Here is a 19755-nt window from a genome sequence, read left to right as displayed (position 1 = left end):
TCTGTTCATCTATAAATGTGTTATGCCAACTGTTTCCAGTTACTCATATTTGCTTATTTTGCCTGTATTAAATTTTACTTAGTTTAAAGCAAAATGTAAAATATATTTCCTGGTCCCTTGCCAATTTGACATACACATGTAGAATATTGTATGCAGCCAGAAAATGTGAAAATTCTGTAACCCTAGAGAATAGTAATCTCTCATGACTGAGCAGCCTTCCCAGGAAAGTCCAAATACGGATACACAAAATGTCAGGATACTGAGAGAGCACCACCAGTATGTGAAAAATAAGTTCAGACAGGGTTTTTTTTTTTTTTCTTTTGTTCTCATTGCAGTGCTAGTGTTAGCAGAAAATATTAGTAAATATTCAAATGACTAAAAAGTGAGATGACACCTGATAGCCCTACATATCCGGCAAGCATTCAGTTTTGAAAATTACTTCTGTACATGATTTTGAAATAGTTTGTGCTCACATTTCTCCCAGTAAAGTGAAGGTCAGTCTACAACCATCTACAGTTAAAATAGAAGTATGGCCAAACCTTTTTTTGTCCATACTTATGTGGGTCACAGGAGTGCACTTACTTGAGTTCTCCTGTCACCCAAAACCAGAAGGCTAAAATCCGTTGTTGGCTGACTTCAGAGCTGCTCCAGGCTCTGGAAGGATCCCGACAATGTCCAGGATCCACCCAGATGCCTGAATCAGCTGCACCCACCCCTCCAAAGCCCAGCGCTCCTGTGAGTGCTGGGGAGGCAGAATAAAGAGTGGTGACTAACAGTCACCACTCTTTACTCGGAGCAGACCAAGAATGGAACAATTATTGGTCATGTGATAACTTGGTTCTTGGTCTTAGAGCCCATGGGGGAACAGCTGCAGCATCAGACCAATGCTGCAGCATGGAGGGTAGTATGTATGTTTATTTTTTCAGTATCACTTTGTAATGTTCACTGAGACACAGCATTATATGGTTTCAAATGGTGATATATGGGGGCAAGGAAAATGTGACCATTGATGGAGAACTATAGAAACTTCAAGCATAATGTAGCAAAATATAGAATGAATACTGTTGCAGAGTACATTTTTTTTTTTTTTTTTTTTGGTTTAGAATATAAGTGTAGAGATTCGTAACAGTGGAGTTACCCCTGTGGAGAAGCAAACAAAAGCCTGATAGTAATCTTAGCGATTTGTCCTTATACATGAGACCACCATCTTGTATATATCAGCACCTTTAAAATGTGAAAGTCACATTTTCTTTTTAGGTAAACATTGCAGTACGAACCGTATATTCACTGAAAATATTTATTAATGAAAGCATGTAGGGATTGTTTTCTGTTTCCTTTCCCGTGCTTTACAACCCTTCTTAAACCCTAGGTTACCACAACACTAGCCTTTCTACCTAACCCTCGCCAACCCTACAATAAACCATGTTCTTTAAGACAACACCCACCATTCACCATTGCCACCAATCTTGCCCTACCTTGGAGAAGCCACTGTGCTGCATTTGCCTACCATGCCAAAAGTTACCAGTCGTCCTCTGTAAAGATTACTGGCACGTTGCTAGAAAACCATTTACTGTTTATAGGCTATTGTTGCCCTAAGTTTCAGGAAACTGCTAGAGAGTGCTGCCATGTTATAATTTGGTTAAAGTGATTGTAAAGGATCAGGGTTTTTTTTGTTTGTTTTTTTTTTGTTTTTTTTTTATAACAAACATGTTATACTTACCTGTCTTGTGCAATGGTATTGCACATCGCTACGCCGATCATCCTGTTATGGGATCTTCCTAAAACATTTGACTTCTCCAGGAAGAGTAATAAGTTCGCTAGCACAGCCCTCTCACTGTATGCACGTCATAGCCATTTCTCTTCTGTGAGTGGCTGTTTACTCTCTGTGCTGGCCCAGCTTCTCCTCCCCTACCTCACCTCCCTACATTTTTTGTGAAGCTGCCAGGGAAAAGGGAAGTACAGTATAGTAGCATTGTGTAACAGCAGTTTCAGGACTTTGGATGTCTACACAAATGTAGGCAAATGTCATTCATAGAAATGAGTGGCTCAGTAATATGGTCTCTTTACGTAAAGTGGCACTAGCTTTAGACTCCTAATACTACATACAATTAAAAAAAAAAAAAAAAGCTGTACTAATTAAAAATTCAATTTTTGTAGATAGCTTTATTTCTTTAACCTTTGCTAGAAAAGTATTATCTGAACTTTGGTTACCATATACATCAAATATAATTGTGGAATACCTGCTGAGTATCTTTAGTTTAACTAATCCATCTCTTCTTTCAGATACCAAAGACCTGTGAGAATTTTATCAAGCTCTGCAAAAAAAATTACTATGATGGAACAATCTTCCACCGGTCTATTCGAAATTTTGTGGTAAGTACAATACTGCTTGCACTTTTCATTAGTATATCGCAAATCAAATTGTTTTGTTTTTTTGGGGGGGTGTTTTTTTTTTTTTTTAACGTTTTTATTATTGTAGATACAAGGAGGAGACCCCACAGGCACAGGAACAGGTAGGATGAACCCTCTTTATTGACTATTTGGCTTTGTGCCTTGTTCACTTTTCTTGTGCATAGAACTCTGTGGTTTGTGTCTTCCTCAGGTGGAGAGTCATATTGGGGAAAGCCTTTTAAAGATGAGATTAAGCCAAACTTGTCTCATACAGGCAGGGGAGTTCTCAGTATGGCAAATTCTGGGCCGAACAGTAACAAGTCTCAATTGTAAGTATTTGAATAAATGCCCATGCTATTCTTTGTTCTGTATTGTGTTTTGGATTAATGTGGTTTAAAAGGACTAGATTTTTAATATATTTAACTTTTGCATTGCAGCTTCATTACCTTTCGCTCATGTACTTATCTAGACAATAAACACACAGTTTTTGGACGGTAAGTACACAGATTGCTGTATGTATATTTGGTCTGCTATATAGGTCTATATTTACGCTATTGTTCTGTACATAACTGCAGAGTTGTTGGAGGGTTTGATACATTGACTGCAATGGAAAATGTTGACACTGATCCCAAGACTGATCGACCAAAGGTAAATATTTGTCTCCATCCATTTCTTAGTGTGCCTAATTTGAAGAATGTTTGGTAATACAGGGTGAAAGGAATAACACAAGGATGTATGAGCCCATTAACATCTGTGTGGTTTCTTGTGTTATATTATATGAGGTTCACCACTGGAAACCACAGAAACCTTTAAAAATTAAAGTGATACTAAACCCAGGAGCCTGCATTCACTATACCTGGTCTCCCACAGTACACACAACATGGAAGTGCTATTATTTTAGTAAATATAAACTGCTAAATACCTTTTCTCATCAGCAGTTAGAGCAGTCTTGTGATTTCAGCAGAGCACTGGGTAAAGCTTGTATGAGGAGTTTTCTTTCTGCTCTAGGAGGATGTGAAACCTCTGACCCTCTGCCTGGACAATGCAGATTGGCCCTGTGCTGATCACATGCACCTTCCCAAGAAAAAAAAAAACCTCTTAACCAAACTGAGCATGTGCATTTGACCACAGGTTCAGTCTTTATCAGGTGGTCATTTTAACAAGAAGAGGGGCAGAGAAGAAAGTATCAAACAACCTTTTTACACAATGCAGGTTCCTTAGGTTCCACAGTGACTATAACAAGCATGCTGTACTGCATATACAGACTGATTTTACTGTTGTGGGTTTAGTAACACTTTAACTTGTTTATATAGGACAGTTCTTATTATGTTTTTGGAATGCTCCTTTTTATGCATATTTTGTTATGAATAAACCTACAATACTGACATCCTGAATTAAAGTACATGTAACAGCACTAGATATTGGTTAAATCAAAGGGTTCGAATTCTTCCCATCTAAAAAGGCACTTTGATTCACACAAAATCTGTATCATATGTTACTATATAAAATAAGTCTAATGCAACAGAGGTTTTAATTCTTCTCCACTTATGTGTGAAACCTAATGTCACATGCAGTTCTTTTAGGTCACATTTAATTCTTTCAAAAGCAGTTCTGTATGCGCCAACCCCCTGGAGAGAGAAGTAGTAGAATTTACAACAGCACTACTGATGTTAATATTTTGGAAGAGTTCACACTCCTATTGCCAAAAATGTGTTGGGTTTTCTTTCTGTTTAATAAAACGTACCCTAAATTCCAGTTTACCCTAAACTGTTACATAGTTTAGAAGGTTGAAAAAAAGACATCAGTGTGCCCAGGTCAACTAAAAATATCTGTTTTGGAGTAATATCTCCTCTTTTCTTTAATGTTCCTTTTATTATTGTCTACAAGACTATGCCACTTGAGCTGCTGTAGTAGAAATTAGAAATGTCTTTTGGGGGAAAAAAAAGCTACTGGTGATATCTGATAAAATATATTTTAGCTGTGAAATAGTTTGGCTTAGGAAGAACCAGGTCTTCAAAAGTGATAAAGTAGTGTCTTTTTATTCTGTTCACCCCCCAGGAGGAAATCCGGATAGAAAGTGCCACTGTCTTTGTAGATCCATATGAGGAGGCTGATGCACAGGTAAGTATCCTTTGCCAATCACATAATATATAACTTAATGGGTTCTTTCCTAGGTATTTCTTTTTCCATACTAAACCCTGCCTAGAAACTTAAAGGACCTTTTAAGTGAAAATAAAATCAATACCTTGTCAAAGCCTAGTTAAAGTCCGGACTTAAATCCGACTGAGATGCTGTGGCATGACCTTAAACAGGCCGTTCATGCTCAAAAACACTCCATTGTGGCTGAACTAAAACAATTCTGAAAAGAAATGTGGGCCAAAGTTCCTCCACAGTGATGTGAAAGACTCCTTGGCAGTTATTGCAAACACTTGATTGCAGTCGTTGCCGCCAAGGGTGGAACAACCTCTTATTAGGTTTTGGGGCAATTACTTTTTCACATAGGGCCAAGCAGGTTTGGATAGCTTTTTTCCCTTTAGGAAATCATCATTTAAAAACTGCATTTACGTGTGTTATCTATGTGTAATATTAAAATTTGACTGATGATCTGAATCATTTAAGTGTGACAAATGTGCAAAAAAAAAGAAAAAAATTCAGGAACGGGCATTGAGTTATTTTGAGGGGACAGCAAATTTACACTGTTATACAAGCTGTACGCTCACTACTTTACATTGTAGCAAAGTGTAATTTCTTCAGTGTTATCACATGAAAAGATATAATAAAATATTTACAAAAATGTGAGGGGTGTACTCACTTCTGTGAGATTGTGTGTGTGTGTGTGTGTGCGTGTGTGTGTGTGTGTGTGTATATATATATATATATCTATATATCTCAACACACAGCCATTAATGTCTAAACCGCTGGCAACAAAAGTGAGTACACCCCTAAGTGAAAATGTCCAAATTGGGCCCAAAGTGTCAGTATTTTGTGTGGCCACTATTATTTTCCAGCACAGTCTTAACCCTCTTGGGCATGGAGTTCACCGGAGCTTCACAGACTGCCACTGGAGTCCTCTTCCACTCCTCCATGACGACATTGAGTTTGTCCATCCTTTGCAGCAATAACAGCTTCATCTCTTCTGGGAGTCCACAAGGTTTAGGAGTGTGTCTATGGAAATGTTTGTAAAATCTATTCAACTGTACGATTAGATTGATTTGTGTTCTTTAAGTTTACAACCACTTTAAGAGCTCCCTTCACTGGAACTAAGGGGCCAAGCCCAACCCCTGAAAAACAACCCCACACCATAATCCCCCCTCCACCAAACTTTACACTTGGCACAATGCAGTCAGGTAAGTACCATTCTGGCAACCACCAAACCCAGACACGTCCATCAGATTGCCAGACAGGGAAGTGTGATTGCCTTAGCATGCACTGACCCCGCTCTGTCATTTTACATGGCCTACCACTTCGTGGCTGAGTTGCTGTTGTTCCCAGTTGATTCCACTTTGTTAGAATACCACTAACAGTTGACCATGGAATATTTAGTAGCAAGGAAAGTGCACAGATGGACTTATTGCACAGGTGGCAACCTATCACGGTACCACACTTGAGAGTGACCCATTCTTTCACAAATGTTTGTAGAAGCAGTCTGCTTGCCTAGGTGCTTGATGTTATACACCTGTGGCCATGGAGGTGATTGGAACACCTGAATCCAATGATTTAGAGGGGTGTCCCAATACTTTTAGCAATATAGTGTACATTTGTGTGTATGTTTTATTATTAACTATTTACTAACCTAACACAAGTTAGGGGTTCAAAGAGCCTTTGCATACCCATGGTGCTAGATAAGTGGCACATTAGCAGTTATATTATAACCCTTTTGAGACCAGAGTTTTTTGAAGCTGAAATGGCCAGACCAAGCTTAGCAGCGTCCGTATGTGTCACATTTAATGACAACATACTGACGCTGCTAAATGTAGTCTGGGAAAAACTAGATTGGGGATTTGAGAACTACAGACACACAGAGCTGTGCAGTTCTCTCTGCTGCATGTTTAATTAGTGTTCTCATGGCAAGGGCATTTTAAATTTGAATTTAAAAAGGTGGTCATGAATAGACATGTCAAACATGTGTGGGTTTTCTTTTTAACATTAAAGCCTTCTTAACATATTTGTGTTGCAGTAACGTACACCTTACCACAAGTTACCATAAAATATGGTGCATTGCAGTACCATTTTCCATTAATATATCCATTCTGATGCATTGGCAGTCCATTAAAAATGAATCAGCCGCCTCATCACAAAGCACATTAAGGTGTGTCATAATGCATATGAACATGCTTGCAGTCATACACTGCAGACAGGTGAATCTAGCCTAACACTTTAAATGCTAAAACCCATTCATTGACCTCACTATAGCTCCTTCAAAGTATCTACAGCAGCTGGATATTTGCTGAACTGGGATGGAAACACTCTTTTGCAGGAAGCATTATCTGAGGCATATGGTTCTGCAGCTAGCTATATAATTAAATCATTTGTCAGCTCATTCTGATTTTGCTTGAATGGCCACCACTGACAAACCTTGTTTATTTCAAAAGAGGTAGTTGTTGGCCATTTTTGAAAATATGTATGTTCTTTACATTTCTTTTTTTTCCCTAGAGCAGTGATGGTCAACTTTCTTTATATGGGTGCCTCATGTGCGGCTCCCAACATGACCAAATTCAATGAATAGTCTTTATCTGAGACAGCATACACACAACAGGATATAACCAAAGATTATTGGCATGATGCAATAGATCAGGGGTAGGCAACCTTTTGAGAAGTGGAGATCTACCTGGATAACATGGAAGGGATCAAAGATCACCAGGGTGTGATGCCTTTTTTTTTTTTTCTTTTATAAAGAAATTAACTAGCAAGCTCCCAATAAAAATTAAAGACAGCATGAAGAAGACTTAGTAATATCTTATAAAGCTAATGTCATTGTAGAATTTATAAACTTTAGCCTAATTTTAGCTTTAGTGTGAAACTGCATTCACATTCACTCACAATTTTTTTCATTTCTGGGGAGTAATTGATCACCTCCACAAGGCTGATGCTGGAGTTCATCATGAAAGCAAAACATCTGGTACTGCATTTTTTTTGACTGGTTTCAGGGCTGGCTATCTGCTCTGATTTCTGGCCAGTGTAAGTAGTATATAGGGCAGTGTGCTGAGACCAGTAGGATGTAGGGAAGTGTACAAAGGTCAGTGGTTGAAGAGAATTGTACAGCAGTATGAAGAGTAGTATATAGGGATCCGTAGGGCAAAGGACAGGGGTGAGCAGATCAGAGGTTAGCAGGGCAGAGGACAGGGGGTCAGGAGGGCCCTGTGCAGGAAGGTCTGGAGGCCATGATGCAGGAAGGTCAGGAGGGCATAGTACTTGGGGGTCAGGAAGGCACAGAACTTCTTTTCTTATGCAAAGTGGAGCAGGGAAGCTGCCATTGCAGAGCTACATGTTCTGGCGCTGATCCTGCTGGCCCTATCACGATATTATCTGCAAGCGCCATGGATGGATTGAATGGTAGGGACAGTGTGGAAGCGCACACTAAACTCAGTGGTGCTTGGACAAGAGCCCAAACTACCCCCAAGCTATTTTGGAGGCTTTCCTGCCCCTCAGTTACACATATGTAAGAGGTGGGGGGTGTCTCAGTAGCCTAGGATTGGCTGAGCCTGTGCCTGCTCTGCAGCTGTGGGGGCAACATGGGGACGGAATAGATCATCAGTGACTGTGGACATAGTACATGAGATGGTCTAAGATTGCGGACATGATACAACAGATGGTCTAAGATTGCGTGCATGATTTAAGATATGCCAGAGATTGTGGACATGTTGCAGGAGACTGTCAGAGACTGCGAACATGCTATAGGAGTTGATGGAGACTGGGGATATCCTTCAGGAGACAGTCACAGACTGGAGACATATTACATCTGGCTGCTAGAAATCACTAAATATAACAGGGCAATAAGGAAACATAGTTTCTTCAGGTGCATTGAGAGTCACACAAAAAGTGCCGCATGCAGCCCTCAGGCCACAGGTTGGGCACCAGGGCCCTAGAGGTAAGCTAGTGGCTACTTCTCCATACTCCTGTCACATAAACTTTTCCCATTCTTCAGTAAGTATAGGCAATCATAGTCTGCATGTTTATATAAAAACCTGTGAGAACCAATGTAGGACGGATGAATTGGGTTTGTACATCTTGCATTACTCTTTAAATTGCAATGTAATATTTGCAGAGATTTGTTTATAGTAATTTTGGTTAATTCAGTATTGCCATAATCAGAAAATGACTATAGGTCAGTATGAGTCATCTTCGGTTCCCACTGAAACAAGAGTTTCATTATGCTCTGTGTGTGCCAAACTGTTAACCCTGTTTTTTTTTTGTTTTTTTTTTTAGATATATATATTATCTGTAAGATCATGTGACTTAGTTTTACTCCATCTCTTTCTTTTGGGCTGTAGATTTCACCTATTTTTGGCAGTTATAAGTGTAGTGCATTTGGAAAGTGATCTTGCTCAGCTGATATAGCAGAATAGGTGCATTCATTTTGGTGGAATTTCAAGTACGACTTCTGACTAATCTGTGAAATATTTGAACCTTTTATAGGTGGCATTAGAAAGAGAGAGAGCCAAGAAAGAGGAAGAGCAATTAAAGGAACCTGTAGTGCCAAAAAAAGAGCAAAAACAGGAGCCTAAAACGTACCGATCTGGTGTTGGAAAATATATCAATATGGCAGCAGCGTAAGTACCTTTTAGAATGGCACCTGGAAAAAACAAATATGATCAATAAGAGATTTATTAATTACATATTGCATGTGTGTGTGTGTTTGTGTGTGTGTGTATATATATATATATAGTTGTGTTCAAAATAATAGCAGTCAGACATCACTAACCTGATCAATCACTGTTTTTGGTAGAAATAATATTTCTACATGGCAAATAATTTACTAGCAGATGTAGTAAAGTAATAGAAATCCAACAGACCCAACAGTCATGACATGCATGCTGCTGATTCTGTGTAATTGAATCAGTAATTGAAAGGGGCATGTTCAAAATAATAGCAGTGTGGAGTTCTATTAGTGAGGTCATTCATTCTTTGAAAAACAGGTGGCAATTATTGCCCTTATTTAAGGAAGGAAGGCAGCAAACGTTGTACATGCTGGTTACAGTGTATTTCTCTCTGAAATTCTGAGGAAAATGGGTCGTTCCAGACATTGTTCAGAAGAACAGCGTACCTTGATTAAAAAGTTGATTGGAGAGGGGAAAACAGATGAAATGGGTGTTCCAACAAGACGACGCCCCAAACACTCCAGTAAACGTGCAACATCTTGGTTCCAGACCAACAAGATTGACGTTATGAAGTGGCCAGCCCAATCCCCGGATCTTAATCCAATAGAAAACTTGTGGGGTGACATCAAAAATGCAGTTTCTGAGGCAAAACCAAGAAATAGAGAAGAACTGTGGAATGTAGTCCAATCATCCTGGGCTGGAATACTTGTTCACAGGTGCCAGAAGTTGGTTGACTCCATGCAACACAGATGTACAGCAGTTCTCAGAAACAGTGCTTATACAACTAAATATTAATTAAGTGATTCAAAGGAAAGCAAAATCTTCAAACATTTTTCAGTTTATATAGTGAATGTTTGAGTTTGTAAAGAAGAATACAAACACTGCTATTTTTTTGAACAGTCTAATATTGACTTTTCTTCAATTGTTTTAGAGGAACAACACAAATTTGATATATTTTTCTTCATGTTTTGATTTGGAATAGAATGTGTAGTGTTCCCAATGCATTTGTGTGTATGGAAATAAAAGCTATTAGAAGGATTTTGAGCTTTATTCACTTTTTTCAACACACTGCTATTATTTTGAGCACAACTATATCTATATTTCTATTCAGGGTAAAGTGACGAGTTGAACTCTTGAAGGAATTTTTCCCAAGCTACCCTGTCGTAGCTGGTAGTCAAAACCTTGTGTATGCACCATGTCAAATGGTGTCAATGTTTACACAAGAGTTATTGACTCTGATGGAGTTGCAGGGAAGTGTGGCAATGGTAAGTTTTAGTGGCCGGGGGGGGGGGGGGATCCAGTTCATTGCTCTGCCTGGTTTCTTTGGGGTTTGCACAGCACCTGAATCCATTGTTTTGGTTCTAATGTCAGATAAGGCGGACAGCTTACTCCGGAGGGAGTTAGGGTAGATGTGTCTGTGGCAGGCAACTTATATGATATACTAACATATTATTAAATGTGTGATTGAAACCAGCAGCATCCAATTGAAATGATGACCTGTATGCAAGTCTTTCCTGAGAAGAAATGTCTGTCTTTATAACTGAAATAACTAATATTAGATGTTTCCTCTTAGTTTCCTTGCGCTTTGCATGGTTTAAACAGAAAAGAGCAAAGTGTACTACTTCATAGCAACTAGTCAAATTTGACCTTTTTTCCTCATTTGACAGCAATACACTGAAATCTGACTAGTTACTATGGGGTTTCTGGAGCCTGCACATAATGTATGTTATTTGCACTGCCTTATTTATTAAACATGGTAAAGATAAACTGAGATATCTGTCACTTCCTGTGTTTTTCTGTCTGGACACCTGTATATACAAGTTAGCCAGCAATCTAGGTGTAGAGAGCAAAAGGTTTGCTTGCTTTTTTAAAAAAAAAATTTAGCATACAAGGTGTATATACAAACAATTAAAAACAGATTTGATACAACAGCGGTGTGAACATTTCAGATCCAGAGCAATGTCAGTCCACTGTGAGCAACCTACCCAGCATTTGAGTAACCTAAACATTCCTTGCAGAGAAAATATAGCTCATTGGGTTAGCCCATTTCTTCTTGTTTCCTGTAGATTGCTATGCATTTTACCATTATTAAGCGTTTTTCTTTTTTTTTTTTTTTTTTTGTGAGCATGCAATTAACAAATAGCCAGTAGAACAACATAAAATTGGAAGCATACAATTTGTCAGTATAATTTGAGAACCAGGTATCAGTGCTGGCTCGAAGGATGTGATGTCATGTGGACGTGTCAAAGCCAAATAATACTTTTAAACATTGTCCAGATTTTTTTTTTCTTTCAAGCATTAGAAATCCTTGTGTTCTTATAATTCTGTTTGCTTTTTGTCAATAGGAAACGTTCTGCTGACGGTGATGACAGTGGCCCCTCTACTAGTAAAAAAGAAAAAGTCACTCGAGGGTTTGGAGACTTTAGTTCTTGGTAGACATTTAGGGAGACTTTACACTGGATTATAGACTTTTAGGTCATTTGTGTATATCAGGCTCAAATGTCATAAATCATATATTGATACTTGTACTACCAATGCATTTATTTGTTAAATATCTTTAGTGAGAAGATATTATTGAATACGTAGCAACAATACCCTATCTTCTTCGCCATATAAATCACATTGATTATTTAATGGTGGAGATAAAGTATTTTAGCTTGAAATACAAAAAGTTAAATGATGTTGTGTTCCTTTTACTATGGTTGACATGTGCCGTAAAGGCTTTATGACCTGTAGAACATTGTGTTGTATTTCTTTATTTTGTATTAAGTGGCAGCGTTTTGTTCTCTTCTCAGGAGACATAAATCTGTAATATTTCTATTTTTTAAATTGATTTTGTTGTACATCTGTGTTCAACAAGTTTTTTTTATATTCAGGCAGTACTTGAATACACCAGCACACTGCTGTGTATAAAGTCCTCAAATTGCCAGTATTCTGGGGGATTAATCCCTAAAACCTGCAAACCAGGGATTTTGAGATCTACTCATGAAGACTCTGAAGTCTAGACACATGTCTGATCATTCACAGATAAATTGTGCTTTTACAGTTTACAAGAAATGTCACACACATACATGGAGGTCGCACAAAATGACTGGCAAGAGGCTGCAATCCTGATTAGAAAGGGAAAAAAAGAGCTCAGGCAATGGGAAAGTTGTCTAAACTCTAAAGTAAGTAAGTGCAGTAGATTGTTTTCGGCATAGTCTGTGTAGATTAGCAAATCTTTTTGGGATTTGCTTGTTGTCTGGAAAGAGTTGAAGACTTATGAATGAGTGTTTGTATTGTAATACATGCTGTCCAAACATAATTCCCTACGTATGTCATCGCCCTTTCTAGTTAGACTCCATTCTTGGCTAGTAAGTACACTATCATTGGACAGAAGGATGGCAGTTGGCAGGGCTTAGCCACAGAGTCAGCAAAAATCAGGCCCCAGTAACAGCAGTACTCGCTTATTTCTCTGCAGTGTCTCATACTTGCCTTGCCTTCCTTTTGCTTTTCTGGTGTCCATTTCACCTGCAGCAGGAAAGGGAATAAGCTGTGTAAGCTTCAAGTCACTGTAGTTGGAGATTCCATAGGAAGAACATTCTCCCTCATTTAACACGTCTAGTTACCCAAGCAACAATGTGTCAAGAAGGGTGAGAAAGTCACCTGCTCCCCTCCTAAACTTGGAGGTGCTGGGTATGTCATCACGCTCCATTGGGCTTAGTCAGATGCACTTTAAGTGCCTGTGTAACATTTAAACACCTTTTTACTCTGAATATAAAATACATCAGCTAAGCAAATCAATAATGCAAAATGTCTGTTTTCTGGTTTAAATGTTGATATAGGAACTAATTTCTTTTTGTGCACATCCTCTTTTTTTTGTTTTGTTTTGTATTTCACAAGGCTCACTTTATACAGTTTAATTGTTGGAATAAATGTCCTTACATGGCCAAAATAACAGCATTTGTAATTTTTCCACCTAGCTATTTTGATTATTTGCAGTATGCAGAGAAACATTGCCAAACTCCATGATGGTGATGTCTATAACTTATACGGTTTATGCTGGGCTATTTACTGAATGACAAAGGAGAAAAGATATTGCCTTGTTTTCTGACTGTTGTGCAAGACATCTGTACATTATGTTATTCCAAATCAATAAAAATAGCATTTTTTATTGATGAATCATATTCTATAGTGTCTTGTTTTGTGAAGTATACTGTGATTTTAAAGCTGATATGTGGACACATCGTCCTTCCTGTTTTTTTTTTTTTTTATTATCTTAAGGTATTGATACAAATAAAAACAAGCCTCACTTGCAGTCCTTTCACTCTTTGTATTACATAGCATCCATAACTTAATAGTTAGCCAGTTGTACAATAAACCATTACCTTGATTACATTACTGTTAGTATTGCAGATAGCCTTGTACGTCATCACATGACTCATAGATGGTAATTGAAGCACTTACGGCAAGTGAATGACTTATGGCATCTGCTAAGGACAGAACTCCTTGACCTTGTTTGTCATAGAAATGGTGTATTTGTTTATTTTTTTCCATATATATATATATATATATATATATATATATATATATATATATATATATTTATTTATTTCTATTTTGCAGTGGTGATTTCTTTTTTCTTTCTGCTATGCATAACATAAAGATAAATTTCACTTGACTAAACAAAGTCTATCCAAAATTGATCTTCTCACCAGGGTTCCTTAGATGCATTCAAAGCCAGCAGATGATTCAGCTTGCTGACATGATATCAGTTTTGGCCAGACTTTTTCTTTCAGTCATCTATTTAGGCAGCACAAAGTTGCCCAAATATAGGAAGAATTGTGTTTTCAATATGGACTGCTTAAATGCCTGTCTCACTGCATATGAGCAATGTTTGTTTAAAGATTTATTAAACACGCAAACAATTTTTGTTTGGACTATGAACGTTGATGAACATACACATGATGATTAAAGTGTACCTTCATTTAAGATATTGTTTGGTTTGGATGGAGTAGGGAGGTATAGAACCTCTGTGAGTTTTTTTTTAAATGTAGTCGAAAGGGAAATTTCATTTCAGTTCCTTTCTTTGACGATTTCACTAAGACAGGACGTTAGAAAAATCTTCAGCAGATATATAGGCAACAATGCATTCTGATGTTCTAGCATCCATTCTACTAAAAAAAAAATGATTTACTGCCATTATGTTCCTGAAAAAGTTTGCTTTCAGTTCCAGTGGTGCAGTATTGTCACCTGGATAAGCAGTGAGATATCATCTCTACAGCAGAGCCACTGACCGTTCCATTCCTTCTCCATTTTAATAAACTTGTTTTGACTGGATAAAAGTGAAAGCTAATGTACTCTTTGGATTCAACTAACAATAAACTTGGCCAGCAGCTGGTCTCCAGTTTGTGTATGTTGTACAAAAGCAAAGTTTAAGAAAGAAAAGTGAAGTAATCAACCTTGATATGTAAATTTCAGGACTGGCTGAATGAAACTATGAAGCCATATGCTGGCCATAGAGGGCTGTTTTTTTATATTTTTTGGGGGGGGTTTTAGCCAGAGGGTTGAGCGAAAAAAAAGAATGGGTTCCTCCAACCTCTCAATAGTAGTGGAGAGAGAAATCCTTTCTGCTGAGACATTGTACTCTCACAGTGGGGACTCTTTGCTGTCATTATACACTTTTACGGTGGCTGAATCATCGAGAAAAAATTTCTAACATTCCCTTTCAACAGAAGTCAATCTTTAGATTGACATCTGTCAAGCAGAAGCGGATTCACATGGATCGAAATTCAGCTACTCCCAGCTGAACTGGCTGAATTTCGATCCTACTTTAGTCAGGTAATGCAGTTGTTATATATCCGTTTCAACTGCATTTAGCTGTTGCCTGAAGCAGTTTTCCATTTTTCATGCACGTTTAAAAGCACATTATTGGCTTGCAAATGTTACTAAAGAGCTTGTTAAAACTTTATATATTTCCTGAAAGCAGAGAACATAAAGAATAAAAATATTGTAGTCTCAATTTTGTGTGTCACACATCATGGAATCTATATTTGTATTAAAAATTAAACTAATACTTCCTACAAAATCCTTTGTTGATGATGACAGCTTCAAGACACCTCCCGTATAGAGAAACTAGTCACATGCATTGCTCAGACGTGATTTTGGCCCATTCTTCCACAAACAAGTCAAATTCAAATCATGAAGGTTCCGAGGGCCTCTTCTGTGAACTCTGATCTTTAGTTCTTTCCATAGATTTTCTATTGGATTCAAGTCAGGTAATTGGCTGGGCCATTCTAGCAGCTTTATTGTCTTTCTTGGAAACCAATTGAGAGTTTCCTTGGCTGTGTTTGGGATCATTGTCTTGCTAAAATGTCCACCCTTGTTTCATCTTCATCATCCTGGTAGATGGCAGCAGATTTTTATCAAGAATGTCTTACATTTTTCCATTCATCCTTCCTTCAATGATATGAAGTTTGTCAGTACAGTATTCTGAAAAACCACCTCATACCATGATGTTCCCACCTCCAACCCTCACTGTTGTTATGGTGGTCTTGGGGTGATGTGCAGTGCCATTTGACCTCCAAACATGGTGTGTATTATGACATCCAAAGAGTTAAATTTTGGTCTCATCTGACCAGACTATACTCTCCTAGTATTTCACAGGTTGTCTTAATGTTGTGTAGCAAACTTTAAACTAGCTTGAACATGCTTTTTCTTCAGCAATGGAGTCTTGCATGGTGAGCGTGCATACAGGCCATGGCAGTTGAGTGCATTGCTTATTGTTTTCTTTGAAACAATTGTACCTGCTAATTCTAGGTCTTTTTGAAGCTCTCCACAAGTGGTCCTTGGCTCTTGGACAGCTCTTCTGAAAATTCTTTTCACTCCTCTATCAGAAATCTTGCAGGGAGCACATGGTCATGGCTAGTTTATGGTGGAATGATATTCTTTCCACTTCCGGATTATGGCCCCAACAGTGCTCACTGGAACATTCAGAAGTTTTGAAATCATACAGTTACCAATGCCATCAGTATGTTTTGCAGCAATAAGGTTGCAAAGGTCTTGAGAGAGCTCTTTGCTTCTACCCATCATGAGATGTTTTTTGTGTCGCACCTTAGTAATGAGGCACCTTTTTGTATGCCATCAGTTGAGCCTGAACCAGCTGATATTAATTTGCACTGACAAGGGCCAGGATTGCTTTCTAATTGCTGATAGATTTCAGCTGGTGTCTTGGCTTTCCATGACTTTTTGCACCTCCCTTTCTTCATGTGTTCAGTACTTTTTCCCTGTGTCATTCTATTTCATTGCACATAACTTAATATCTGAACTTTGTTTTGGTTGCTTTGTATGCATGGGTTTTTACTGATGTGAAAATTTCATGTCAATAGCACCATTATTCATTTACAGAAAAAAATGGTGACGTGTTTAATACTTATTTTACAAGCTGTAAACGGCAAAACTATCTGGCCTCAGAATCACCAATATCCTACCACTCTCCACCATAAACCCAATCAAGGCTCACAGAAAGCCAGGCTTGGAATTACAAGGAGTTAGCGGAGGTCCACTTGCCTGTCAATAGAGGTCATCAGGATGGCTTTACAGTTGTCCAGAGTAATTTTAAAACAAGTCAGGCCTGTCCTGCATTCTATTGTTTTAAGTTTAGTGCTAGATAAGGAATTTGTACTGTAAGTGTTACACGTGCAAGTGCCTATTGCCACATAAATTGGTCATAGTACTTATGCTAACAAGTCTTTAGCTTGCTTAAACTTGGGTCAGTTCTACCCAGCTCAAACAGGGCATCACAGGTAGCAGGTAATCTTTATATCAGAGCTGTCATTGTTTCAGATAAAAAGATTTCTGGCACCCAGTGCAGCCTCCCACAAATCGGCAAAGCCGACACTAGAGGGAGCATGGCTGGTTATTTCTCATCTCATTTCCAGGCCACCTCACTCTGCTTACCTGAATTTAGCTGATTGAATCGGTATTGAGTGGTAGGGGGAGCTGTGCAAAACCCCCCATGGATGATGTGCCCAGGTCAGTAAGCTCCTCCTCCCATGCTCCCACTGAACTCAGCTTGGACACAGTACATGCAGCAAAGCTTTTCCTTTCCACTAGCACAAAGCTGAGATAGAATTCTTTTACAGACCCCAACACCATCTGCACAGTATGTAGCTCGCTGTTGCAGTTCTGACCTGTGAAATTCTCAGATCAGAAAGGCAGCACAGCTGCAACAGCCAGCTACACACTGTACAGATTGAGGTTGTGTCTGTAAAAGAATCCAAGCTCAGCTGTGTGCAGTGTGGGGAGGGGGAGCTCTGATGAGTGCCCTGCCAGCAGTGACCCCATCCTCTGCCATGCTGACTGTTGTCCCCTGCCTTGCTAAACTCTGTACACTGCCCTAATGACCCTCTTTCCTCTGCCCTGTTGACCCCTGTACACTACCCTAAAAATAATGGCCTCTATACAATTCCTTACAAACTTCTGACTTATCCTCTGCCCTCTTGACATTTTTTTTATTGAACCCCCACATCATACAGGCTGGATCCAGTCCTGGTGTTGAGTTGGACACCACAAGCTGCCCGCTCTCATTTTTGACAGGTAATTAACCAGCTATTGTGAACTACTAATTTAGAGGTGCAGTAATTGGGACTGATCAGAGGTGTGAAGGTGCAGGAATTTGGGTGATCTGAGTTGTGATAATGCAGAAATTGAGTCTGATCTGAGGTGTGACGGAATTGTTGTGGCCCAATATGTGAGGTAATTGGGGTGATCTGAGTTGTGAAGGTGCAGCATAATCAAAAGGTTGCCTACCCCTACTTTAGGAGATGGTTCTACCTAAAAATTGTTTATCTACTGTAGCTCAGCACAGTCCCCAAGTCACTGCCCCACACTGCCTATTTGTGGGCGTTTCCTTATCTAACCAGCTGCCAAGAAGACACCCCTGCATGCTCCTAAGGCCTCATGCACACTGGACGTTATAAAAACGCCAGTAGCATTAGCTGTAGAAAGCTGCAATAAAAACATAAGGGTATTTTTTAATTTTTTTTAGCTTTTTTGCATTAGCTTTTTTTAGCAAAGTTATATTCTCACAAAATCTACAGCCACAACAAACGTTCATAAATGCCGGATAGTCACTTTTTTTTTGTGTTTTTCAGCTTTTATCAGCGGTCTTCCACTTTCATCAGCGTTAGAGCATTTTTACAGTTAAAAACTCTTCTTGAAACGCTCCTGCCAAAAAACGCTGATTAAAACCTATGTGTGTATGAACACATAGGATAACATGCTGGGGAGTTTACTGGCTGTAGAAAAAAAAAAAATCAAAAAACAAGAGGAGAAGAAACAACATTTGCATACCTAAAAGGCTAACCTCAAAGGAATTTTATTATGCACCATAAACAGTTATAATCCATTGGAGACATGACAATCCTGTATGACAGAGGACCCTACCCCCCGCCCAGAGATATCAAGAGGGGACCCTCAAAAATGGACCGAGGATAGAAATTGTGCACTGGGACTACCTAATCAAACCCCCCAACTCCTGACAACCCACCCCACCATCCCTTTCAACCCCCCAATTACCCCCACAAGAAACCCCTCCCCTAGATGGAGGACCCTCTCGTCCTGCCACCCCCCTCACAAGGGAGAGAGAGGAGCTGAGGGAGATAACACCACCCCACTGACACCCCCAACACCCACTAGATGGAATATGAGCTTACTACACACCGGGGGCTCCTAGATGTGCCAACCACACAAATAATAGACACAGCTAAACGACACAGATAAATGCATAAACATGTAGAATTCGTATATATGGCAATCAAAAGAGGCCAGTATGGCCATGGCCGCTGGCCAGAGAGGATAACAAGGTATAAAGTAACTGTACAGGGCAAGAGCCTCAAAGTCCATTCAAGACGTGGTATAAATGACCTCTTGTGTGACCAGAGCCAGATGAATAAAGGCAATTATGAAGATGAGGCAATGAAAGGTAATTCATTGAAAAGCTGTGAGAAAGTAGATGACGCTAGTGCAGCCAGCTGAAATCGATTGGCTAATAGCCAAAGAAGGTATGACAACCATGGAGTGAGAATGGTCAGCTGGTAATTGGGAGTCCAGTTTTTTTTTTTTTTTTTTAAGTCCGCGAATGTGCGAAAAACCCGTAAGTGTTCACAAAAAACGTGCAAGTGCAAAACGCCACACAAAAAAGTGCACTTAGGGGTGTGCTTTGTCCTTCCCCCGAAGGGGATGGACCTCTACCCTGATCCCCCGGGGCACAAAGCTCCTGACAGGGACAAGGTTCCCATGTGGTCCGCCTAGCCAAAAGGCCTGGCGGACCCCGTTCCTTGTGGCCAGCCGAAGCCAGCCACCAAGTACTTGGTAAGGGGGCTCTCCCGAAGAGAAAAAACCCCTAGGGACGGGGGAGGAAGGAACCAAAAGGCCACACATCCTCCCCCTAGACTTCAGGGTAGGCCTGAGGACCCACACCCTACCATCCTGTGAGAAAGAAAACACACACAAAAGTGACAAACGTGGGAGAAAATAAATTAAATAAATAAAGTGGCCGTGCAAA

General features: G+C 39.3%; 1 protein-coding gene across 1 annotated transcript in view; it reads left to right on the top strand.

Annotated features, from left to right (window-relative positions):
* The window catches only part of PPIL2 (peptidylprolyl isomerase like 2), a 93150-nt gene extending 79780 nt beyond the window's left edge, over window positions 1-13370 (top strand). The window contains exons 13-20 of the mRNA XM_089690604.1: window positions 2284-2373; window positions 2480-2513; window positions 2603-2720; window positions 2829-2885; window positions 2967-3039; window positions 4450-4512; window positions 9028-9161; window positions 11555-13370. Coding sequence (XP_089546730.1) covers window positions 2284-2373; window positions 2480-2513; window positions 2603-2720; window positions 2829-2885; window positions 2967-3039; window positions 4450-4512; window positions 9028-9161; window positions 11555-11645 — 660 coding nt within the window. The 3' untranslated portion in view covers window positions 11646-13370. The remainder of the gene's footprint in view (window positions 1-2283; window positions 2374-2479; window positions 2514-2602; window positions 2721-2828; window positions 2886-2966; window positions 3040-4449; window positions 4513-9027; window positions 9162-11554) is intronic.
* The last annotated feature ends 6385 nt before the right edge of the window (window positions 13371-19755 follow it).

Source organism: Staurois parvus, unplaced genomic scaffold, assembly GCF_062004578.1.
Source record: "Staurois parvus isolate SC_StPar_1 unplaced genomic scaffold, SC_StPar_1.0 ptg000535l, whole genome shotgun sequence".
Lineage (NCBI taxonomy): Eukaryota > Metazoa > Chordata > Amphibia > Anura > Ranidae > Staurois > Staurois parvus.
The sequence above is the reverse complement of the archived record's forward strand: the minus strand, read 5'-3'. Positions and strand labels throughout refer to the sequence as shown.